General features: G+C 37.6%; 2 protein-coding genes and 1 non-coding gene across 4 annotated transcripts in view; all 3 read right to left on the bottom strand.

Annotated features, from left to right (window-relative positions):
• Nucleotides 1-3,388, bottom strand: part of LOC124451330 (otoferlin-like) — a 34,883-nt gene extending 31,495 nt beyond the window's left edge. Inside the window, 5 exon segments of the mRNA XM_047001944.1 lie at nucleotides 387-676; nucleotides 1,962-2,061; nucleotides 2,136-2,224; nucleotides 2,295-2,350; nucleotides 3,194-3,388. Coding sequence (XP_046857900.1) covers nucleotides 387-676; nucleotides 1,962-2,061; nucleotides 2,136-2,224; nucleotides 2,295-2,350; nucleotides 3,194-3,272 — 614 coding nt within the window. The 5' untranslated portion in view covers nucleotides 3,273-3,388.
• Nucleotides 3,389-4,216: 828 nt separating this feature from the next.
• On the bottom strand, nucleotides 4,217-22,362 carry LOC124450943 (protein FAM135A-like). 2 transcript variants are annotated; one of them, XM_047001589.1, is made up of 24 exons: nucleotides 22,157-22,362; nucleotides 21,651-21,745; nucleotides 21,454-21,524; nucleotides 19,595-19,749; nucleotides 19,319-19,389; nucleotides 18,698-18,782; nucleotides 18,492-18,580; nucleotides 17,629-17,734; nucleotides 16,818-16,906; nucleotides 16,310-16,407; nucleotides 15,465-15,517; nucleotides 15,264-15,329; nucleotides 14,781-14,870; nucleotides 14,002-14,075; nucleotides 13,321-13,469; nucleotides 12,166-12,207; nucleotides 9,690-11,208; nucleotides 9,146-9,205; nucleotides 8,135-8,238; nucleotides 7,448-7,539; nucleotides 5,958-6,207; nucleotides 5,265-5,375; nucleotides 4,897-5,010; nucleotides 4,217-4,640 (listed from the first exon to the last, which is right to left on the bottom strand). In XM_047001589.1, exons 2-24 carry the CDS (start codon nucleotides 21,725-21,727, stop codon nucleotides 4,435-4,437), a joined length of 3,771 nt encoding a protein of 1,256 aa, XP_046857545.1. In that variant the 5' UTR covers nucleotides 21,728-21,745; nucleotides 22,157-22,362; the 3' UTR covers nucleotides 4,217-4,434. The 2 variants fall into 2 exon arrangements, with proteins under 2 accessions (XP_046857545.1, XP_046857546.1); XM_047001590.1 differs by lacking the exon at nucleotides 12,166-12,207.
• On the bottom strand, nucleotides 5,454-5,525 carry Trnat-ggu. Its single transcript has one exon. It is a non-coding gene; the product is annotated as a tRNA-Thr (tRNA).
• Nucleotides 22,363-22,478: the final 116 nt, after the last annotated feature.

Consider the following 22,478-nt stretch of genomic DNA (forward strand, 5'->3'; position numbering starts at 1 on the left):
GGGCACATTGTCAGAGGGGTCAAGACTCGGCAGTTTATACGGTCAATTAGACAAGAAAACACGATAAAAAACAGTAGAAAAAGCAGTGACTTATTACTGATAAATTGTCAATTGTCAAATACTGTTTCATTTCTGACGGACGAAATATTGTCGGTCGACAAATGTTTTCTTCGTGCGTAGTTATTCTGAGTGATAACATTGTATCTCAGTGGAATGATGGTGTTTCTACTTTCAACCAAACTTATAAAGCTTTAATGACGTCACGCTTGAAACTTCATCCCACACTGTCAATACAACCCCCCGTTAATCCCCAGACCGTCGCCCGCCCGTTGGTGAACCTATCAACAGGATACCACGGTATACAATAAAGTACATTATAACTTTACCTTAACTCGATGTCCTGTGTTATACCGCCATTAGTGAAATGCATTGGGATGTTTGGCATGCTTCCAATGGGTCGTCCGGCAGGACGATTTGACTCCTGCAGAGACAAATGCGATCGTGTACGTTCTGCTTCTGTCATGGCGCGAAAACTCGTAACTGACGAGCTGTTGTCATTGTTGTCTACAAGGGGTTCGATAGACCCATCAAGTCCAGGTGGCATGTCGATTTGCAAACCTGCATCAACAGCACCGCCGTCAGGTGGATCATAGAGGAGTTTTATCGAAACTTGTGCCTAAAACATAAGATGGACAGATATTATAAGTATACATATATGAGAATAGTAAGCTGATCAAACTTAATGCGAGTGGTGATTTGTGAAACACCTAAATCATGTTTTTCTTACACTAAAGAAATCATAAAATAGTGAGTAAAGTCCTTTCACTCAACCTCCTTGCAAACGAGACAAGTCTGCTCAAAAGAAGAGAGCCTTACGCTACAAGTCCCGGCTTGAGACCGGTATAGCAGAGTTAAATGTTGAAAGGACACTTACTTCTCAACTGGTGTTAGTGGTTCTAGGTTGTTTGAGTGAAGCAGGAAGAGGAGAAGCAATAGAAATTCGAGATTGAAGAATTTAAGTAAGTGTCCTTTCACCATTTAACTCTGCTATACCGGTCACAAGCCCGAAACTTGTAGCGTAAGGTTCTCTGCTTTTGAGCAGACTTGTCTCGTTTGAAAGGAGGAGGAATAGAATGATTTTACTCACTATTTTATGATTGCTTTGGTGTAAGAAAAACATGTTTTAGGTGTTTCGGAAATTAACACTCGTATTAAGTTTGCTCAGCCTAATGTCAGTGTGCGAATTAGTTCAGAAAAAACGATGTGCAATTTTTTTGACAAAGTGTTTCTTTATAGGCATAATCAAATCGATATTACGTTAATTATTATATAGCGCTAATTGCTAAATTGATATTTTTAAACGTGCACAAATTCATATGATTTACGACAGTGTTTTTCGTTAAAACCGCTGATTTTTGCACATCGTTTGAAAAATTGATGTGCAGTTGTTTTCATTTTAGCTAAAACGATGTGTAAATTGCACATTGCACACCGTTAATTCGCACACTGCTAATATTCTCATATAGTTTCTGTATTCTCAAGTGCATACTTAATTAATTGAAGTATACGTATAGGTAAAAGCAAGGTTGCATTCAAAATTTACTATACAGACTACGGCTAACACTTTGCTATTCACAGTAAAAGCACCATTGACTTATTAAATCAATTTTTCATCAAACTTAGTCTCCAATAGCATATGGTGTGAACTAAAGAATGTTGATGGTCCAGGTTAGTGCAGTCATGAATGACGAAGATAAAGATATGACTACAGATGAGGTTGGAGAAATGTCAGTCAACACCAACACCGACAGTTCTGCCCCAGACCCCACTAGCCTGGATGATCAACATTGACCAACATGTAACAATACTACCGGGTTCAAAGTATCCACTTTAGATCATTTCTTATGAACTAGATTATTTTGTATTGAACATTTCATTTCTGGTCAACATTATCTAGTCACCTTAAGAATTGTGTTATTTGAATCAACTAAGTTCTCTTGAATGTCCACGCTTTTATCTTGGATGAGCCTCTGTAAGATCATGCGAAATACCCCCACCAACCTTCAATGTAGGAAATCAAAAAATCACAAGTCTGTGGCACAATGCTTAAGAAAATGTACTCACTTCATTCTCACCTATTGTTGAATACTTTGTTGAAGTTATAAACCTCAACCTCGATGAACTCGCTTGGGTCCAATGCACTGGCCAAAGGCCACTCATATGCCTAAACAGAAAAAATTATCATCATCAATAAGTATTTCCACAAATGTCATCTTTAAAAACTCATACAGCACCTCATCCCAATTGGCCTCTGAACAATTTTCATAGATGCTTGATTGGTAGGTCACTCCTGTCAATTGCAAGATCTCTGTTAGTTTTCTTATTGGTTAGAAATCCTATTTTTCACTAGTATTTTGAGAAGAGCAAAGTAGCTATTTTGGTCAGTCTTGTCAGATTTCTACACCAACAATGCATTAGCTCAAAGTAGACAATTCAGCAGTTGAAGTGTAAACAATATACTGTAATATGAAAACATTTCATGGTTTAGAAGTCATTTTTTTCGAGATAACGAGAAGAACGAGTTGGTATTATCCTTAATGTAAGGCTCGCCATCATAACGTATGATGTGTGAGATGTTACATATTGAGCATGAATTTGAACTGAATACTAGCTTTTATGCCAATGCTTACTACGTTTACTTCAAATAAACGTCCAAGATACGAATAAAAAATAAACTACTTCAGTCGGGCACTCCATCATTCATGAAATATTTAAGAAAACTTCGATGTTGCTCTAAAGACAATGGTTTAATAATATATTATGTATACGAAACAGCGACTATCATTATTGTGACCATACATTTAATTATAAACCTACTGGCAACAAAACCATTACTTCGATAAAAAAGCTAGATTTTCAAAGCCTAATGAACTTTATGTGCGTCAAGTGTCAAATCAAAGTTATGGATATAAACAAACAAAAAATATTCAACAATTTCTCTTGATTGAAATATCAAAACAACATCAATATTCAAACAAGGCAATTACTGGCTATCAAATTCGCAGACTTTACCGGATGTAAAAGAAGTAAAACAGGTTCACTTGTTGTTATAAAAACAAATGTGAAACGGTAATGTTTGAGACGAAACACGAACTCTTGAAAATTATCTTTCTACGTAAACACGACCACGTACCCCTAAACGTTATCTTCGCCAAACGGTCAGATTTCCCTTTAAGATTAGTACAACTTCGTAAGATAATAGTTAATGACATTTCCAAATGTTATTTTTCTCCAGACATGACTCTCCTCCAATTGACACAACAATTCTTCATGACAATTTTGATGATATGGAATTCGCCATGAAATAATTGAACCTAAATGCCTAAACACACCAATCAGAACACACGTAGTCTAGCCAAAGTTTAGACAAAAAATAAAGACGCAAATTTACATAAAATTTTTACATATAACTTTGATGATTTGGCAGGATTACTTTGTGCAAGAACAGGAAAGATATAACTGCATTTGATGGTGAATATTTTCACATTGAAACGCAAGCATTTTCCACAGAAAGTCGAAAAAGAGAATCGAAAAAAACGAGACGTGCTTCGTGGGCGTTCATGGTGATTAATTAAATCCTAAATTTTTTACGTCAACTGTTTGGTTTCGAAGGAAAAACGTCAAAGAGTATTGGATATTTTGCAGAGACAACAGAAAAGTATATGACAAAAAAATGTTGCAATAGTTCTTCATGAAACTCTCAATATTTCTCACCAAAAATATACAGACGATTCTAATCAAACACAAACGAGAGAGAGGTGTCACAATTTTGATATGTAAAGTTTCCCATAATGATATACATTTAAGTTTTATGTTGTTGAGGCGTTCGTCACGACATCATATTCTTGTTTGTACTTTCTATCAATCGCAGTAGAGCAAAGACGAATAAAAAATCCTGAAAACATTCCGTTCACAATCGCCATTTAGCCTTCGAGGGAAAGAGGTTGTATAAAGAACGAAGTCACGTCTCGTGTTCTTAATCAAAAAAATGCACAGCGCAAAATTTTTTCACCTTTTTCAATAAATTATGAATAAAATATCCACGTTAAATACTATTTTCAAACATAAATTTCACTATGTGCTCAAAATACCACCAAAATTCCGGTCATCACCGACCTTAATGTGTTAGTGACGATAAGCTAAATGAAAGTTAAAGTCATTTAAAGTAAACATTTAATCACCCCCTCCTCCATCTTGAAGGAAAAACCACTATTTCGTGATTCACAAAGTCTATCTACAAATCTATGAAAACAAGCTTCACAATAAACTGTTCACATAACTATGCGTGCAAGCAGCGTCGTAAAATGAAAGAACGTTCTCGAAATGAACACGACAAAGTGAAAATAAGAATTAATAATTCCTAGGAATCATGAATTATTGAAAGTATTTTGCCGCTGACGTACATATCAGTTTTTCAATAAATAACTCGGAGTCAAGCATCGCTATATGAGCTGCCCGACCGATGAAAGTGTTGGTAGACGACGGTAGACAATGGTACACGCTATAGCGGACCAGACAACGATTGCACTCATTGAGTAATGGCGTCAATAAGTTCTCCATCATTTCCCTGTACACATTACCTACAAAAAACAAAAATTAAGCTCGGAACTTTTTGTTTTGTGAATGCTAAGTGATGTCCTACAAATTATAATGATTTTGACGAATTTCTGAAGAAGAAAATAACGACAACAGAAGATTGTTTCAGAATTGAGAAGAGACGAGTTTTGTTTGACAGTAAAATTTCGTTGGGAACTTTAGACAGACCTGTTCTCCTTTCTCTATCAACTACTTTGAATGATTAAACAGTTGCCATACCGTAATAGGTACAATACTTACATTCTAATGAATTACCACGAAATGATTTTGGCAGTTCAATTCTTGAAGAATGAAAGGGCACATAGTGATCTTGAACAGAACTCACTAACAGGACGTTCGTGAAATACTCCAAACCTAAATCATAAGACAACACTTTCATACTGCATCATGTAGAAAATACCATACAAGTACAAAGTGGGGGGGGTAGATTGCACACAATAGTACATGAACAGTCCACCCACAAAACTGAGTTCAATAAAAACCAGAGCTTACTAAGGATGTATAACTTGTGAAGAAAAAAACCTTTATTTGACGTGGTTGAGTACATAAGAATTACCGCGATCATCAACATGCAAACACATGAATCGCAACTTTCTATTTTAACATACCTTTCTTTTTACTCAATTTGTATATATACGTATCTCTCATGTCCGCTGAATCGTTTAAGGAGAGCTGTAGTAGAGAATCCGATTTCTTCCATTTCTGTAGTAACCACATTCCTGTAAAAGATACATTCACTGTGAGATTATCCATAATATAAATCCTAACACGGTTTTCACATGCCCATGAAAAACATGTGACTTGGACGAGATTTGAACTCGCACCTTCGGGATACCAGTCCGCCGCTCTACCTGTTGAGCTACCAAGCCCACAGGGATTGGAGACGAGTCAAATCTCTTAAAACTACGTATGGACGAGAAGTTCTCGCCACGATAGCAGTTACTGGATGGCACCGTGTTTCGACTTTCTTCCAAAGCCATCATCAGAGAGATTATACATCATATAAATCCTAATACGTGTTAGGATTTATATTATATATAATCTCTCTGATGATGGCTTTGGAATAAAGTCGATACACTCACTGGTTATACAAGCGCTAGTTTGCTGTATATAGCCTACGTATGGGCGAAAACACACTTGGTACCAGACTCTTTAAAAGGGTAACCATCTTGTATGATATTGGAGACATTTAGCAAGCCAAACACAGCGTATCGTTTTAAATAACTTTATCGACTTTACTAACATGGCAACCGCTTTAGTAAAGAAGAGTAGCTCGGGAGTAATTTGTGACGACGACATACCTGTGCTGACGATTGAGCTCGTATGATGGACCATGCCAAGGTGAGGTCCAGAAAGAGACAGGTACGTGTAAAGCAGGTTGACGTATGGCCGCATCTTTGGATGAGCTAGAGCTGATCTGATGATAACATTTCCCAGAGAATGACCAATGAAACTAATGCGTGCGGGAGAGATCCGATAAGATTCCATGTAATGGAGGATTTCATCCACCAGTCGATCTGTCTGTTTCTCGAACGGCATGAACGTGGTATCCTGTCGGTAGACAAAAAAATAAACATTTTTCCTACACGATTAGTCAACTCCATGTCAACTTGCACTTGCACAAAAAGATAAGGCTCATTTGATGCTTTGAGTTATAAAAAAACGCAGTATTTCCTTGTACTTGGGTAAGGCCATTTGAGTCTCATACACTAGATGAGAGACACAAAGCTGCGCTTATTTCTCCCAAGGGTTGCAATGCTAAATTCTCCTCAGAGTATCTATTCTAAATTCTCCCAAATGTAGCAGATCTAAGTTCTCCCAAGTGTTACAATGATAAATTCTCCCAAGTATATCAATGCTAAATTCTCCCGAATGTTGCAATGCTAAATTCTCCCCAGTGTATCTATTCTAAATTCTCCCAAATGTAGCAGATCTAAGTTCTCTCGAGTGTTGAAATGATAAATTCTCCCAAGTATATCAAAGCTAAATTCTCCCGAATGTTGCAATGCTAAATCCTCCCAAGTGTATCTATTCTAAATTCTCCCAAATGTAGCAGATCTAAGTTCTCTCGAGTGTTACAATGATAAATTCTCCCAAGTATATCAATGCTAAATTCTCCCGAATGTTGCAATGCTGAATCCTCCCAAGTGTATCTATTCTAAATTCTCCCAAATGTAGCAGATCTAAGTTCTCCCAAGTGTTACAATGATAATTTCTCCCAAGTATGTCAATGCTAAATTCTCCCGAATGTTGCAATGCTGAATTCTCCCCAGTGTATCTATTCTAAATTCTCCCAAATGTAGCAGATCTAAGTTCTCCCAAGTGTTACAATGATAAATTCTCCCAAGTATATCAAAGCTAAATTCTCCCGAATGTTGCAATGCTAAATCCTCCCAAGTGTATCTATTCTAAATTCTCCCAAATGTAGCAGATCTAGTTCTCTCGAGTGTTACAATGATAAATTCTCCCAAGTATATCAATGCTAAATTCTCCCGAATGTTGCAATGCTAAATCCTCCCAAGTCTATCTATTCTAAATTCTCCCAAATGTAGCAGATCTAAGTTCTCCCAAGTGTTACAATGATAAATTCTCCCAAGTATATCAATGCTAAATTCTCCCGAATGTTGTAAAGCTAAATTCTTCTCATTGTTGCAATGATAAATTCTCCCAAATAAGCAGAAGCAACTAAAATTTCTATGTTTCGATGGCCTGATTCAAATACATATTTCGACCAATCAGAACACACATTATACAAATGCTATCAATTTATATAAGAATGTCGATCACTTACTTGATTTGCTTCGGACATGAGAAACTCGAAGTTAGTCGAAGGTAGTGCCATCTCAAGAAAGCATCGTATCAAACGCAGATCACCGCAGTTTCCTGTAGAAGTTAGAAAAAGGCATCGAATGTAAGGCATTAAAGATCATTCGTAGTTTGTTTCTCAATGGGTCGAAAATGTCTTCAAACTATGTAAGAAACCGAAAAAAGATTATTTCATCAAATTAACGGTAGTCATTATTAATACCTTAATATCCCTCGTTAACCTCAAAACACAATTTTACCATTTTAGTTATTATGTTCAGTGCTATCTATGAATTTAACGGTAGTCACTGGGAATACCTTAATATCCTTCGTGAACCTCAAAACACAACTTTACCATTTTAGTTATCATGTTCAATGCCATCTATGACATTAAAGGTAGTCACTGGGAATACCTTAATATCCCTCGTTAACCTCAAAACACAACTTTACCGTTCTAATTATCATGTTCAATGTCATCTATGAAATTAACGGTAGTCACTGGGAATACCTTAATATCCCTCGTTAACCTCAAAACACAACTTTACCGTTCTAATTATCATGTTCAATGTCATCTATGAAATTAACGGTAGTCACTGGGAATACCTTAATATCCCTCGTGAACATCAAAACACAACTCTAAATTCTTGTAAAAATCATTCATTCATTCACTTACCGTCGAGACCATGGACACAGACAACGAAATGTACAGGTAGTGAAGACAGATCTGGTTTCGCATTCATAAAATACGGTCTTACAGCAAACTTTGTAGCAACATCGCTAGAAAAATGGAAATAAGCACATCATAAGAATGCCTTTCGAAATACACAAAATCATAAATGGAGAGGAAAGACTCGTTTTGCCAAACTAATGTCTTCAATCTCGCCATTCGAAGCGTCTATCTATAAAAGCCTGCCCAATAACGTCTTCGTGAGTCACGCCTAGCAGTAATTGTCCGATTGAGGGGGGTCAGAATTGAGTATATATTTTTGATTAAACTTGTTAGATTTATGCATGCTCTACGTTGTTTGATTTATACATCCACGTGACTATGTTACACAACACGCATTGCCACGTGAACAGAGATTTTCTTCATTATACATCCACGTGACTATGTTGCACAACACGCATTGCCACGTGAACAGAGATTTTCTTCATTATACATCCACATGACTATGTTACACAACACGCATTGCCACGTGAATAGAGATTTTCTTCATTATACATCCACGTGACTATGTTGCACAACACGCATTGCCACGTGAACAGAGGTTTTCTTCATTATACATTCACGTGACTATGTTGCACAACACGCATTGCCACGTGAACAGAGATTTTCTTCATTATACATCCACGTGACTATGTTGCACAACACGCATTGCCACGTGAACAAAGATTTTCTTCATTATACATTCACGTGACTATGTTGCACAACACGCATTGCCACGTGAACAGAGATTTTCTTCATTATACATCCAGGTGACTATGTTGCACAACACGCATTGCCACGTGAACAGATATTTTCTTCATTATACATCTTCACGTGACTATGTTGCAAAACATTGGTTGCCACGTGAACAGAGATTTTCATCAGAATCCAGAAGACTCAAAATCCATTAATTGATATCAATGATTCATGAGTCAATTGTTCGGTTTGTTAACAGATATTTAATAAATAATTGCTAACCTATAAATATTTCCACGAAAATTCAATCGAGACACGACGTCGAGTTTAGCTTTTTGTAGCCTATAACGAAAAGATGAAGATGTTGTGAAGATCAGGCAAAACGTCGGAATTCTTCGACATTATCCGACGTACATTCTGATCTAAATAATTCGATCTACTTGAGTATACAACGAAAAGATGAAGATGTTTTGAAGATTAGGCGAAACGTCGGAATTCTTCGACATTATCCGACGTACATTCTGATCTAAATAATTCGATCTACTTGAGTATACAACGAAAAGATGAAGATGTTGTGAAGATCAGGCGAAACGTCGGAATTCTTCGACATTATCCGACGTATATTCGGATCAAAACAATTCGATCTACCTGAGTATCAAGGAGCAAATGTTTGAATTTGTTGTGGTGTTGAAGTCAAATTACGTACCACAAGCAAAAAAATTCGCCCCAATCCACTTTTTCGATCACTTATTTTAAAATATACACACACGATAAAACAATGTAAAATTTGAATTTAAAACCAAATAATTTTCAATGCAAGACTCACAGCGAGGGCGTCTCTCCATAAGATGGCGACATCTCCTTCATCTTCCCTTCAAACCCATTGCACATTTCTAAATTTTCTATTCGTAAACTCGAAAATTGCCCGTCATGGTGGCTGAAAATATCATTAAATTCCCGATTGTAGAACACGGAATTGTGGATGCGAACGGTTCCGCGTTTTTTCCTGTTGTTACTCATCGAGTTCCCGTCGCCTCTTCTTCGAAGGCTCGAATCTCGGGAAGTGGGAACTATAAAATGACCTCTACTGTCTAAATTGTCTAAGGATCGACTTCGCGAGAAGTTTTGTCGATGGTTAGGTTTACATTCTCCGCTAAGCCGATCGGTTTTGAAATTTTCGATGTTGTTGTGTGAAAAATGTCTCTCGCCAAGTGGATCAACACATCTGTCTTTATGATTTAGGAAAATTTTGTCGCTTGTTTTTTCCTCATGATGAGTGTTCGACGAATTTACATCCTCTACGATCCCATCATCGGTTGCTAGGTCTTGTCGACCATTAGAACCCAGGTTCTTTTCAACCACGTCACCGTTAGGTCGATTAGTCCTCAAAAAGTTTTCCGCAAACTCCTTTAAAGTAAGTGGAGAGTTTATTGGCTTCGGCGTTTCATCGTTCTCTACCGACGTAATTAATTCTATCTCTTTCTCCCCGTTTAGTACTTTCGGTGTTAAGCCACAGTGGCTCATTTCCTCAACAGAACCGTCATTTTCCTTATTAGCGAATACTTTAGAAACATTTTCCGAACTGTTAGAAACAGAAACGATCTTCGATTCCTTCTCTTGCGACGAACAGTCGCCGTGATTTACATCAACATCGATGTTCTTACATTCCAGAGTCACTTCTTTATCTGCTGGCAACTCGATATTGTCGATTAAACTTTCTCTGTCGCCCATGAAAGGTTTACGTCGAAATTTAGAGGTACGAGGACTTTCCTGCTTGTTTATGTCTCGAAGAACGTTTCCAGGAGCATCATCGTTATGATTGCAATTGTTCATACTTCGTTGTACATTATTTATCGACTTTCTATCATCTGACGTTTCGTCACTGTTTGAGGAAACGATACTTTTATCCTTAAGGTATCTACCGTAAACAATATTCTCGTCTTTAATATCGCTTTTGTCTCTTAAAACGTCGTCATTTTTTGAGGAAACGATACTTTTATCCTTAATGTATCTACCGTAAACAGCATTTTTGTCTTTAATATCGCTTTTGTCTCTCAAAACGTCGTCATTTTTTGAGGAAACGATACTTTTATCTTTAATGTATCTACCGTAAACAGCATTTTCGTCTTTAATATCGCTTTTGTCTCTCAAAACGTCGTCATTTTTTGCCGCGTGGACTACACGCTTAGCAATGAGCTCATTTGACCTTCTCGGAGACCTGACATCTTGCCACGCCTCTCTGACGCCACTATAACCTTCACCATCAATGATCAAAGGTGATTCACTGCGAAATTCCACATTCCTCGTGCCATTGAACAACGACTTGTGCTCCAGAACATCGTCCTCTGAACAAATAGAGTAATCATGACCCCTCCGGGAAATATACGGCGATATGTAGATTTCAGGGGAAAGGGGATGATCTTGTAATTCCATAATTAGCAAAATACTAAACATTACACAAAAAGAAAGTCCCCCCCCCAACCGAGATATATCGTCAGAAATTTTAAATCAACGAATTCCAGATATTTAAACACGGTAGTATTTAGACTTGAGCTAGGTAATTTGCTAACTGCCATGTGAAGAATGGCGTCGCTCGTGCTATAAAAAAGGAGGCAGCGTCTCTTGAATTCAAAAATACCCAATTTCAAAATTTGCATTAAAAAAGTAGCGCGATGAGTTTCCTTCACTGTTCAGCCACATTATTCGTTCATAAAGTAAATGGTTCGAACCCGGGAGTATCGTTACATGTTTGTAGATGTAGATCGTCCAGGTTGGTATAGTCCTGAGAGGGACTGTTGTTGTTGTTGTTGACTGACGTTTTGACAACCTTAGCGGTAGTCATCTTTAGAATGACTACTCACTTGACTCTGAAGATTACTACCGCTAAGGTTGTGGAGACGTCAGTTCACGTCTACACCAGCAGTCCTTCTCATGATTCAACTCACCTTCACCCTCTCAATCTACAAACATTATTCTCTCATTGTGTAAATTAGTTTGAAGATTTCCCAGATCATCGTATAAAAGCAGGGCAGTCAGTAGCGTAGCCAGCATGCAGATTTACTTCCGCTGTGTAAATTCTGAAAGATTGTTAATTTCATTAGAAATCAATTGCTCTCACGGTCAGTAAACACAAAATATTTGCGCAACGGGAGTAAAGTCGGGCTGGCGACGTTACTGAGGACAATCGCAATTGGTTATTTTAGAGACTGACAGGGATTCATTCACGTGGCACTTATTTTAACTTATCAAGAGGGGAGGGATGACTTTCTTCTTGTGTGGTGTTCATTTCTCAAATCATATACCTCCCTGAATTTCAACGGCGCGTAACTTGTCAAAATTTATCCCTGAATTGAATAAAGAATCATTGAGAGGTGATTGATGCACATTTATGTATGATTTATAATATATCCATTATGATACATAAAAGATCCACGTCCCTAACACAATCACCACGAGTAGAATCAATCGAGTTGCAAAAATGTTAAGATCACGTGTGTGCTAAATGAAAGGTGACTTTGAACCAGGTCACGGAGGTAGGTTCAAGTGCAGCTGTCAATTACATGTATGAAACAAGAAGCAAATAAATCACATATCAATATCACATGACCTATGACTGTTGAGATTTTTTTCACTTACGTATCATAGTTATTGAATTGCTATACATAGCTCTCTTAAAGCTGCAACGGTAATTAGTAATGGTAACTGCAGTATTTTTCTATATCACACCACATCACAGCCACACATCACAACACCATAACACAACCACACCACACCATAACACAACAACACCACACCATAACACAACCACACCATACCATAACACAACCACACCACACCATAACACAACCACACCACACCATACAAACCACACCACACCATAACACAACAACACCACACCATAACACAACCACACCACACCATAACACAACCACACCACACCATAACACAACCACACCACACCATAACGCAACTATACACCATAACACAACTACACACCATAACACACCACACCATAACACAACTACACACCACATCACACAATAACACAACCACACCACACCATAACACAACCACACCACACCATAACACAACCATACCACACCATAACACAACCACACCACACCATAACACATCTACACACCACATCACACCATAACACAACCCCACCACATACCACACCATAACACAAATACACACCACAACACACCACACCATAACACAACCACACTACACCATAACACAACTACACACCATAACACACCACATACCACATCAAACTACAACAAAGCCCACGCCACACCACACAACACTTCACCTCACCCTACCCTACACTCTAGAACACACCACCCACATCCCCAAAACATCACACACAACATTTCAAACATTCAAGTATATCTGATATCTTGTAATTCTAGTACGAGTAAATCTGAGTGGATGTTTAACTGTTGTAAGTTTACCTATCTTGTTGACATAGCGATCCTCAAAGAATATGGGAGTCGTGGATGCATCTCCGTCGACTTCTGCACATTCCACAGCAACAGGAGGGATTTCAGAGATGTATCTCGAAGATTTCACACATTGTCCCATGCTCAAATGTTTTTGAAAACTAGAAAACAAAAACTGCTGTTACAATATCCTATTGCAAAACATACACTTTCTGATTGCTTAATTGTAGAATTCTATTCATTGGTTGATGGAATGATAACCACATGATTAGTCAATAGTAGAATTCTAGTCATTGGTTGATAGATTCTGAACGACATAATTGGTCAATCGTAAAATTCTATTCATTGGTTGATGGATGAAATATGAACTACATGATTGGTCAATCGTAAAATTCTATTCACTGGTTGTGGATGAAATATGAGCTACATGATTGGTCAATCGTAAAATTCTTTTCATTGGTTGTGGATGAAATATGAACTACATGATTGGTCAATCGTAAAATTCTTTTCATTGGTTGTGGATGAAATATGAACTACATGATTGGTCAATCGTAAAATTCTATTCATTGGTTGATGGGATATGAACTACATGATTGGTCAATCGTAGACTTCTAGTCATTGGTTGATGGATTATGAACTACATGATTGGTCAATCGTAGAATTTTAATCATTGGTTGATGGAACATGAACTACCTGCTATCGTTTACGTTGAGAAGTGATTTCCATGGAAATTCTTGAACAAAGAATGCTTCGCTCAAATGCATCATCTTAAACAGAAAAGTTCTCTTCAACATTTTGAGGGAAGATCTGACACGAAGTAAATAAATGAAAGACTATAGTCAATTGCATGAAGGTTAGATAAAACTGACGAATAGGAAATGCCACAATTTCGTTTATTTGATTATAAGATGTTCAGAAATATCAAAATTAGAAAGCCACATGTTTTCCTCATGAGCTTCGTTCATAAGTTGTGAAGCTAGCCCGAGTTTTAAGACATGCTAGGCAAAGTTTAATCGCATACTACGCAAATCAATATATTATAGTGTTCTTTCACACTTGCCTGAAATTAATTTTCAAAAAAGACATGAATTATCACACAGCATGTTCAAAATTTCGAATAGTGGCATTAAACATTCGAAATTCTTATGGACACTTTTGGCCATTCGACGAACGACAAACAAATCGCAAGTCTTTTGTGATGTATATATAATCTTCTGTGTTTTACCTCAAAAACCTCCCTCCGTCCCTCTCTCCTCCCTCCGTCCCTCTCTCTTTCCTCCCTCCTCCATCCTCCCTCTCTTCCTCCTCCATCCCTCTCTTCCTCCCTCCATCCCTCTCTCCCCTCTCTCCCATCCTCCTTCCTCTCCATCCTCTGATCTTTCCTCCTCCGTCCGATCCTTCCTCTTCCCTCCTCCTCTCCTCCTCCGATCTCCTTCCTTCCCAAGGATCTCGTCGTTACTTTATACACTTACCCTTTCGCGATGATGCTGCAATCTCATTGGCCGACGTATTTCATCTTTCGATTTGAACGATTCCCGGAATTGTAACCATAAAAACCCCAACTACAAGAAAGATGAAGCTTTTCTTTCAATAAAATACAGTTTTTTAGTTGTAATTTTTTAAGAGTTAGCCTCTAAATATTAGAAAACTGATATCTTATATTTTAAACGAGTGGAATCACGCATTGCATTGTGGTAAATTTGAATTTACAATCGGAAATAAAAGATGTTTCTCGCGTTCGCACTGGCTCATGAAAACTCTCGAGCATGTGCAACCCTCGACCTTCGTTCTCGGGCGTGCACTGATCTGCTCTCGAGTTCTCCCAAAGGTCTCCTCGGTTTGCGTAAGCCTGCGCAAACACAGCAAACATCTTTTATTTCTTAATTTATTCACTTTTCTACACACACTCTGTGCATGACGGCGAATATTGAGTTATTAGCGATATTCATCGTTACCTGGGTGTTAAGAACGGAAAAATCGCTGCACATTTCATCGTAGATCTCTTCACAAGACTCCAACATCTAAATCCAGTAAGGACGCATCATTCAAACTAGTAAATAACCTTGACGTAAATACACATACCATACATAGAAAAAAACCTCGCAGCTTTTTAATCTCAATTTACAACATCAAAAGAAAAGCAGTTGATACGACACCTCAAGTTTTTCACACAGTCCTTCCACCAACTCGGCTGGATCCATTTTCTCACCTGTGATTGGTCACAAAACACGTGACATACGAGAAAACTGCAGTATAGTCAGTCTAGGATCGGTGGCGTAGCAAGCATCGATAATTTCGGGAGAAAGGAGAGGGGGTTTATTCATACATGCATGGCATAATCGACAGAAAACAATTGATTTCAATTACGAAATAAAAGATGTCTACTGTGTTTTTACTGGCTTATGCAAACCGAGGAAACTTTTGGGAGAAGTTGAGAGCAGATCACTGCAAGCCCGAAACCGAAGGTTGAGGGTTGCACATGCTCGAGAGTTCTCACAAACGTCTCCGAGGTTTGCATAAGCCAGTGCAAACACGAAAAATATCTTTTATTTCTTTTATAAAATCAATAATGCAAAAAAGACAGACATTTTAATTTTTACTCTAAAATGTATTCATGATCGATTTGCAAATTCTCTTTGACTGATTGATTGATTTGATTGATTTGATTGGTTGAGCTCCGATGCGCTTTGCATAGGCTAATGCAAACACAGCTCCAGACCAATCAGCGCACGCGTTTCATTGTGTTTATTTTATAAAAGAACTTAAAACGACAGAACACGAATTTATGAATATTTTCCCCTCAGTTATCGAACCAGCTTGTTGGGGATGAGTGTACTATCAGATCAGTGATTGGGTCTAACAACATAATTTTGTTTCTTCAACATCCCCCTCTAGTCAAGGCTAGGAGGGGTGTGCACCCTTGCCCCCCCTCCCTTCCGCAAGTACATTGTCCCCGCTGCAAGTACGTAGCTAACCATCATTGCTAAATAAATTCAGTTACCGAGTGTAATTCTTTGCTTCTTGTCCACGTATTGCATCATTTCCTCGAAATAATTGTACAACTGAGAGTGAGCCATGGTGAGGATGGCACAGAGATTTCTAAATGAAAATCATGGGAACCGTAAATTCTCACACTACGAAACGATGTCAGCGCGTTTTTTTTTGCAGGGAAGGGGTGGGTAGGGGGTGTTTCCAATGATTGTTTCAACTGGCTTCGTCAAGATGAAATAGAGACGAGGGAGCAATTCTTTTATACTTACACATACTGTTATTTAATTAATAAAGTCGTGTTTATAACCACAAAATGACGTCACGATCATAAATATGACGTCATGAGCCTCAATAAGACGTCACGATGTACATTCTGATATAATATTAAAAATTAAGTTGGCATGTTCATATACAACGTATAAAACTAGCCATGGCAAAAAATTCACATTTCGATTTTGTAAAATGCTTTAGCCATAGCAAGTAGGCTACATGACGAAATAATTTTGCACATGACAAACCTGTGAATAGCAGAGGCCTTTTGAAAACATTCTTTTGTTATGCTGCAGGTTTTGAAAGCAGAATATCGTACAGTCACGTCACTATAAGACTGAAGAATAACAATAAACAATTGGAAAGAGGAGGAAGATGATGAAATGTAGCAAAGTGAAGAATTCCATCATAAACATCATCTCAAAAAGTTTATTGGATTACATAATGACTCGTGTTTTAACATCACATCACTCCTGATGAAGACACTAGACTGGAGTATATAAGAACTCAAGTTTTAACATCAGATTACTCCTGATGAAGACACTAGACTGGAGTATATAAGAACTCAAGTTTAAACATCAGATCACTCCTGATGAAGACACTAAACTGGAGTATATAAGGACTCAAGTTTCAACGTCAAATCACTTCTGAGTTCTGATGAAAAGTAAAACAGTAAATAAGATTCACGTTTCAAAATTACATCTTTCCTGTGTAAGCCATAAACAAATAAATCGAAGAAAGACGAAGATCCATTGAACTAAAATACATGGAACGCTACCTGAAGCAAATAATTGAAGCCAAATCTTACACTCAGACACGCGAGATTACACCCGGACACGCGCGTTTAGTGTTTCGAGATTCTCTCGTGGAGTGAAAAATGATTGAAGTACACACGTGTGTCTGGGTGTAAGATTTTGCTTCAAAAAATTATCAGGCTTTTCTATTATAGGTAGCGTTCCAGATGTATTTATAGTTCAATGCGTAGATCTTACGTATACCTGTACCATAAAAGAACTGGAGTGTATAGTTGATGAAGGTAATAAAACCGCTATTACTCACAGGCTGTGCGCGATTTCCAAATATATTAATGAAAAATAGAGGTGCCGATGACCGCCCAGCTACGGTAGACTTGTTGAACCAACCAGTTTTAAGAGGCTTGAGAATTCTACAAAAACATATTGCACATTAAGGGTTAAACAAATATTTTTAAATTTGCCAAGACGCGCGAGGAGTGAAGTCAATTTGAATAACGTTGATTTTTGCGTTTAATTTTGTGTTTATTTCTGCGTTTATTTCTTTGTTTATTTTTTCGTTTTTTTGCGTTTATTGTTGCGTTCACTGTACATTTTGTAAAACATTGAAATAATCACCCAAACTTTTCAAGGTTAGAAATTTCCCTTGTGCTCGATATTCACGTTTCTTGTTTCACTAGTCTTCAGATATGAAAGTCACCTTACTCGGTATTCCCTTAAATTACCCCGATTGAAAACGAAAAGCATGACTTGAGTGTCGTTATTCACTGTAGGAAAGTGAATTCGATAGCTAAAAGCTTAAAATTCGCTTAAAAATTACTCCACCAGAATTGTAACATGTATTTTAGGGGTGGAGGTCGCCTCATTTCAATGCAATTGCTTATTATATTTCGGTGCGATGTCCTAAGTGCACCTCAGGTGTACCTCTTGTGTAACTCAGATGTACCTCAGGCGTACCTCCTGTGCACTTCAGCTAACTCAGCTGTGCCTCGGGTGTACCTCCTGTATACCTCAGATACCTCAGTAGTACCTCAGGTGTACCTCCTGTGTACCTCAGGTGTACATCTTGTGTACCCCCTGCGTAGCTCAGGTGTAGCTACTTGAGCTGTACCTCCAAGGTGTTAAAAGGATAATGTATGTCGATGCTATGGTGGTGTAAACACGACTTACTTCCAGTCAGGCAACCCAAGAGAAACGACATTCGCGTGGATGATCATGTCAAGAACGGAGAAAAAATAATAATCAAACAGAAGTGGGATCTAGAACAAATAACGTTTTCAATTATTAAGTCTCTTCCTCCATTCAATCACCGTTGATGATATGCAGGTTAGCAACAGTGTTGTACTGGGAAATCGTTGGGATACTTCATGTAATACCTGATGATGGAGACCATTAAAACAGGAGAAATGAAACTTGAGCGTCCTCGACGTGGCCCAAGGAATGATACGATAGTTGCTGCCTCTATGGAAAGATATACAACAGTACAGATTCACGTTGAAATATTGAGTTCAGAGCCAGTTGCATAAAGCTGGCAACAAGTAATGCTGTTCATTGTGGAGTGAATTTTTTGGAGTAAAAAAAAGGTGGTTATACTTTCTTTAAGAAAATAAATTTTTCTTATCTTCAAATGAACGTTTTACTCTGTCACTTGTCCAGTTTAAATCAAAACGTTTTTCCTTTCGAAAGGATTTTTATAGCAATTCTAAAAATAACCGTCCACTGGGGAGAGAAATATCCAGACTCCGTTTAAAGGCACCAGACTTTAACAAGTCCTCGGCGTTTATTTGATACTTGAGCAAAGCGATGTCTTAACTAAACTGTGGCATTCAACATCGGGACGGCTCAGAGAACTTAAGGGGCCTGGGGCACAATCGAATTTTGGAGCCCCTTTTCCTTGACCCATGGACAGGCATTACCGCCCCCTTTAGCCGGAAGCAAATTACCCCATTTGCCACCACCTCCCTCTGAACGGCTTTCTTCAACACTACAAGACCTACTGTATTTTTTGATCTGTAAAATGAACATCTACTGTCATAAGAAATTCTGTCTTGTCAATACAGTCCGCCGCCTAAAAACAATACAAGGAAAAACGTGAAAAAATTCAAAGAAATAGGGCAAATGCGCCAAATACATGCCGAAGCTGATAAGGCCAGTTTCAAACGTTTCAAAATGAGATAAAAATTCTCATTATCCTTTGTTTTAAACGCATTCGGCGCATGAAAAATACGACGTTTGAAAAAGGCCTAATGCAGCAAATCAGAAACGAAAATCACCTTCGCGCTGTCGATCAGCAGGTGGACTCGAAAAATAAAAACATCTTTCAAAAGTACTTCCTCGTCTTTGTAGTAGATGTTAAATGTTCGTGATACTGCTGTTAGACCATCTTCGGTAACATAAGCAGGCGCCAATGTGTATGAGCGGTTGTCTCCTAATATAAAACGTTTTTAAAGTAAACGGTTTGAACCCGGGAGTATCGTTACATGTTTGTAAATGTAGATCGTCCAGGCTGGTATAGTCCTGAGAAGGACTGTTTTTGTTGTTGTTGACTGACGTTTCGACAGCCTTAGCGGTAGTCATCTTCAGAGTAAATTCTTCATTTTTGACTCTGAAGATGACTACCGCTAAGGTTGCCGAAACGTCAGTCAACACCAACAAAAACAGTCCTTCTCAGGACTATACCAACCTGGACGATCTACATTTACAAACATAAAACGTTTTTATTGTATGTCAGCATTTGTGAAAATTGTTCTGGAGTTTAACATCACGAAGGGTCTGTTTTAGCTACTGAAGATTGTTTGGAGTTTGGCAAGCCAAGGGAATGAAGGTGCCTGCACATCCACAGTTTTTAGAGTTTGGGATTGTACAATATGTCCGCTTAATACAGAATGTCTGCTTAATACAGAATGTCTGCTTAATACAGAATGTCCGCTTAATACAGAATTTCCGTTTAATACAGAATTCCCGCTTAATACAGAATGTCCACTTAGTACAAAATGTCCTCTTTATGCAGGTTCGACAGTACTTCGACTGCGGGAAAAACACGCCACAAATTTAGCTTCTTGCTTGAACGTTGATGACGCACTGAATGCTGGGTTCTTACAAGTGTACCGAATTTTTCAATTACTGAGCGACCACCGGGAAACAGGAAGTTTCAAATGGTTCAAACGTCGACGAAATATACAAGTCATTCGCATGTAATGAAACACAACGAAAGGGATTTTTGGGAGAATTTTTGTAATGTTTGTTGGAAAAAGAAAAAAAACCGACTAAAAATAACTAATATGAAATGGTTTCATCACTATCTTATTTTTCTTGCATTATGGTATCGCAAACATGTAATACCCACAAATTTTGAAAGCGTCCAAAGCTCTAGCTAATTTGAAAAAGCTTTTGCAGCAGAATTTCAAAATTGCTTCGATCAATGACAAGGCCAGCTCGATCTTTTACTCCTACAATGCAAATTTTTCCATAAAATAACTATTTATTTCTTTAGAAACTTAAATCGATTCATGCTGTAGTAAAAAACGTGCTGGTTTTGCTACTGCTTCTGATGGCATGTTAGCATTTGTGAGCATTGTTGTGGTTTTTCATTATCATTTTGAGATGAAGGGAACTTGAATATCCACTTTAAAGACCAAAGGGTGTGCATCAATGTGGTTTTTTTCCAACTTCGAATCTCTTTCATCGAACTCTTACAAGCTCAGTTGCAAACTTCAAAAATTTGGTCTTGTATTCAAATGTTTTTGACGAATTTTAAAAACATTGACCGGCTGCACAAATTCGGCAGTGTCTATAAAATGACCTTGTCAAGGTCATTAAAAGGATTAATAGTTAAAGATAGTCATTTGCAGTTTGAATTGCAGCCTTTCTAACTTTAAAATCACTATCAAATGAAAAGGTCTATCCTGGGGTCATATAACCAACCTGACTCGAAAATAATCACTTTGTTGACTCTTTTTTAAAAGTAACCAAACAGTTCATGCAATTGATCAATACAACAACCAATCAAAAGTAAGTTTGAGAGAAAATATGGAAATATTTTCCACACTTTTCAGGCACTTGTCATTTATTCATTTCAGTTTTCTTAAGGTAGAAACAGACAGCAAAACTTCAATAAGATAGTTATACATACCATGAGAAAGTTCCACTTGAATTGTATGATTTGACTTTGGAGGTTTTAACGTGAGACGAATTTGGTAGTTTCTACAACAAGACAAAGAGAAAATATGTGTAAATAAAATACAAGAAAGTATAAATTATAAGTTTGAATAATCCATGAGATACATAAAGTCAGCATTTCAACAAAGATATTAAGCTCTACATACTTACCCACGAACGAAAAGGTCGACATTATAAAACTTATACAGTTCGACCATAAATTCAACTGTTGCTTGGAAATCCCCCATAACACTGGACGAGTTGTGCTACAAAATGGCAAGAACGCATAAATTCTTGTCATCGTAATAACGGTCATTCAACCGAGAACGCGCTTTTTCAAAACGTTCTGACATGGAAATTTATAAGAATTGTTCATTTGTAAAGAATTACATTCCATACACTACTAAATGAATACGGGCAAGCAAATAACGTGTCATACAGAGCTACAAAATTACGAATTCTTTGTCTCTCAAAAGACAACGGTTCAATATTTCAATTGAAGAACAACATGGAGTAATTCGGGTTCTTTTAGTGTGAATGAAACAAGGAACACATTTATATCAACTTCTGTAGTACACAAAGCTGTGAGTCAATTCGCTTGAAAAGTTTGTCCGATCTACAGCGTACAGTCAACAGGGAAAAAATTAATTGTTAAAATGGCAGCAGTCAGCACTTACCTTAGAAGCTCAGCTACGGTTTTAAAATCCAAACAAACAAAACACACTTCGCAAAACAGGCACACTTCCGTAATTCATCTATTAATATCAGTGAATCTAATATCACAATAATGAAACAAAACTTTATAAATTCAAAGCATTATTGCTAGAACTGTGTATTTGAGATACTCATATATAAATACTATGTCTGTGCTGTGCGCAGTGGCTGTGCGTTATAATATGAGCCCACGTTAAAATTAATTCGATAATAGTCTAACGAAACACTTAGTGTAATCTTAGATACATGATATAAACAAATTCCGAAGAAGCAAGACATCTTGAG

This window comes from Xenia sp. Carnegie-2017, unplaced genomic scaffold (assembly GCF_021976095.1).
Source record: "Xenia sp. Carnegie-2017 unplaced genomic scaffold, XeniaSp_v1 HiC_scaffold_24, whole genome shotgun sequence".
In the NCBI taxonomy this organism is placed as follows: domain Eukaryota; kingdom Metazoa; phylum Cnidaria; class Anthozoa; order Malacalcyonacea; family Xeniidae; genus Xenia; species Xenia sp. Carnegie-2017.

Coding starts and splice junctions, on each gene's coding strand:
- LOC124450943 (XM_047001589.1), bottom strand. CDS start 21,727: ATGGGGGATTTCCAAGCAACAGTTGAATTTATGGTCGAACTGTATAAG. Junction 17,735..18,491: donor CTTGGGTTGCCTGACTGGAA/GTAAGTCGTGTT, acceptor ATGTTTTTGTAG/AATTCTCAAGCCTCTTAAAA. Junction 5,376..5,957: donor GAGCTCAATCGTCAGCACAG/GTATGTCGTCGT, acceptor TATCTTTTACAG/GAATGTGGTTACTACAGAAA.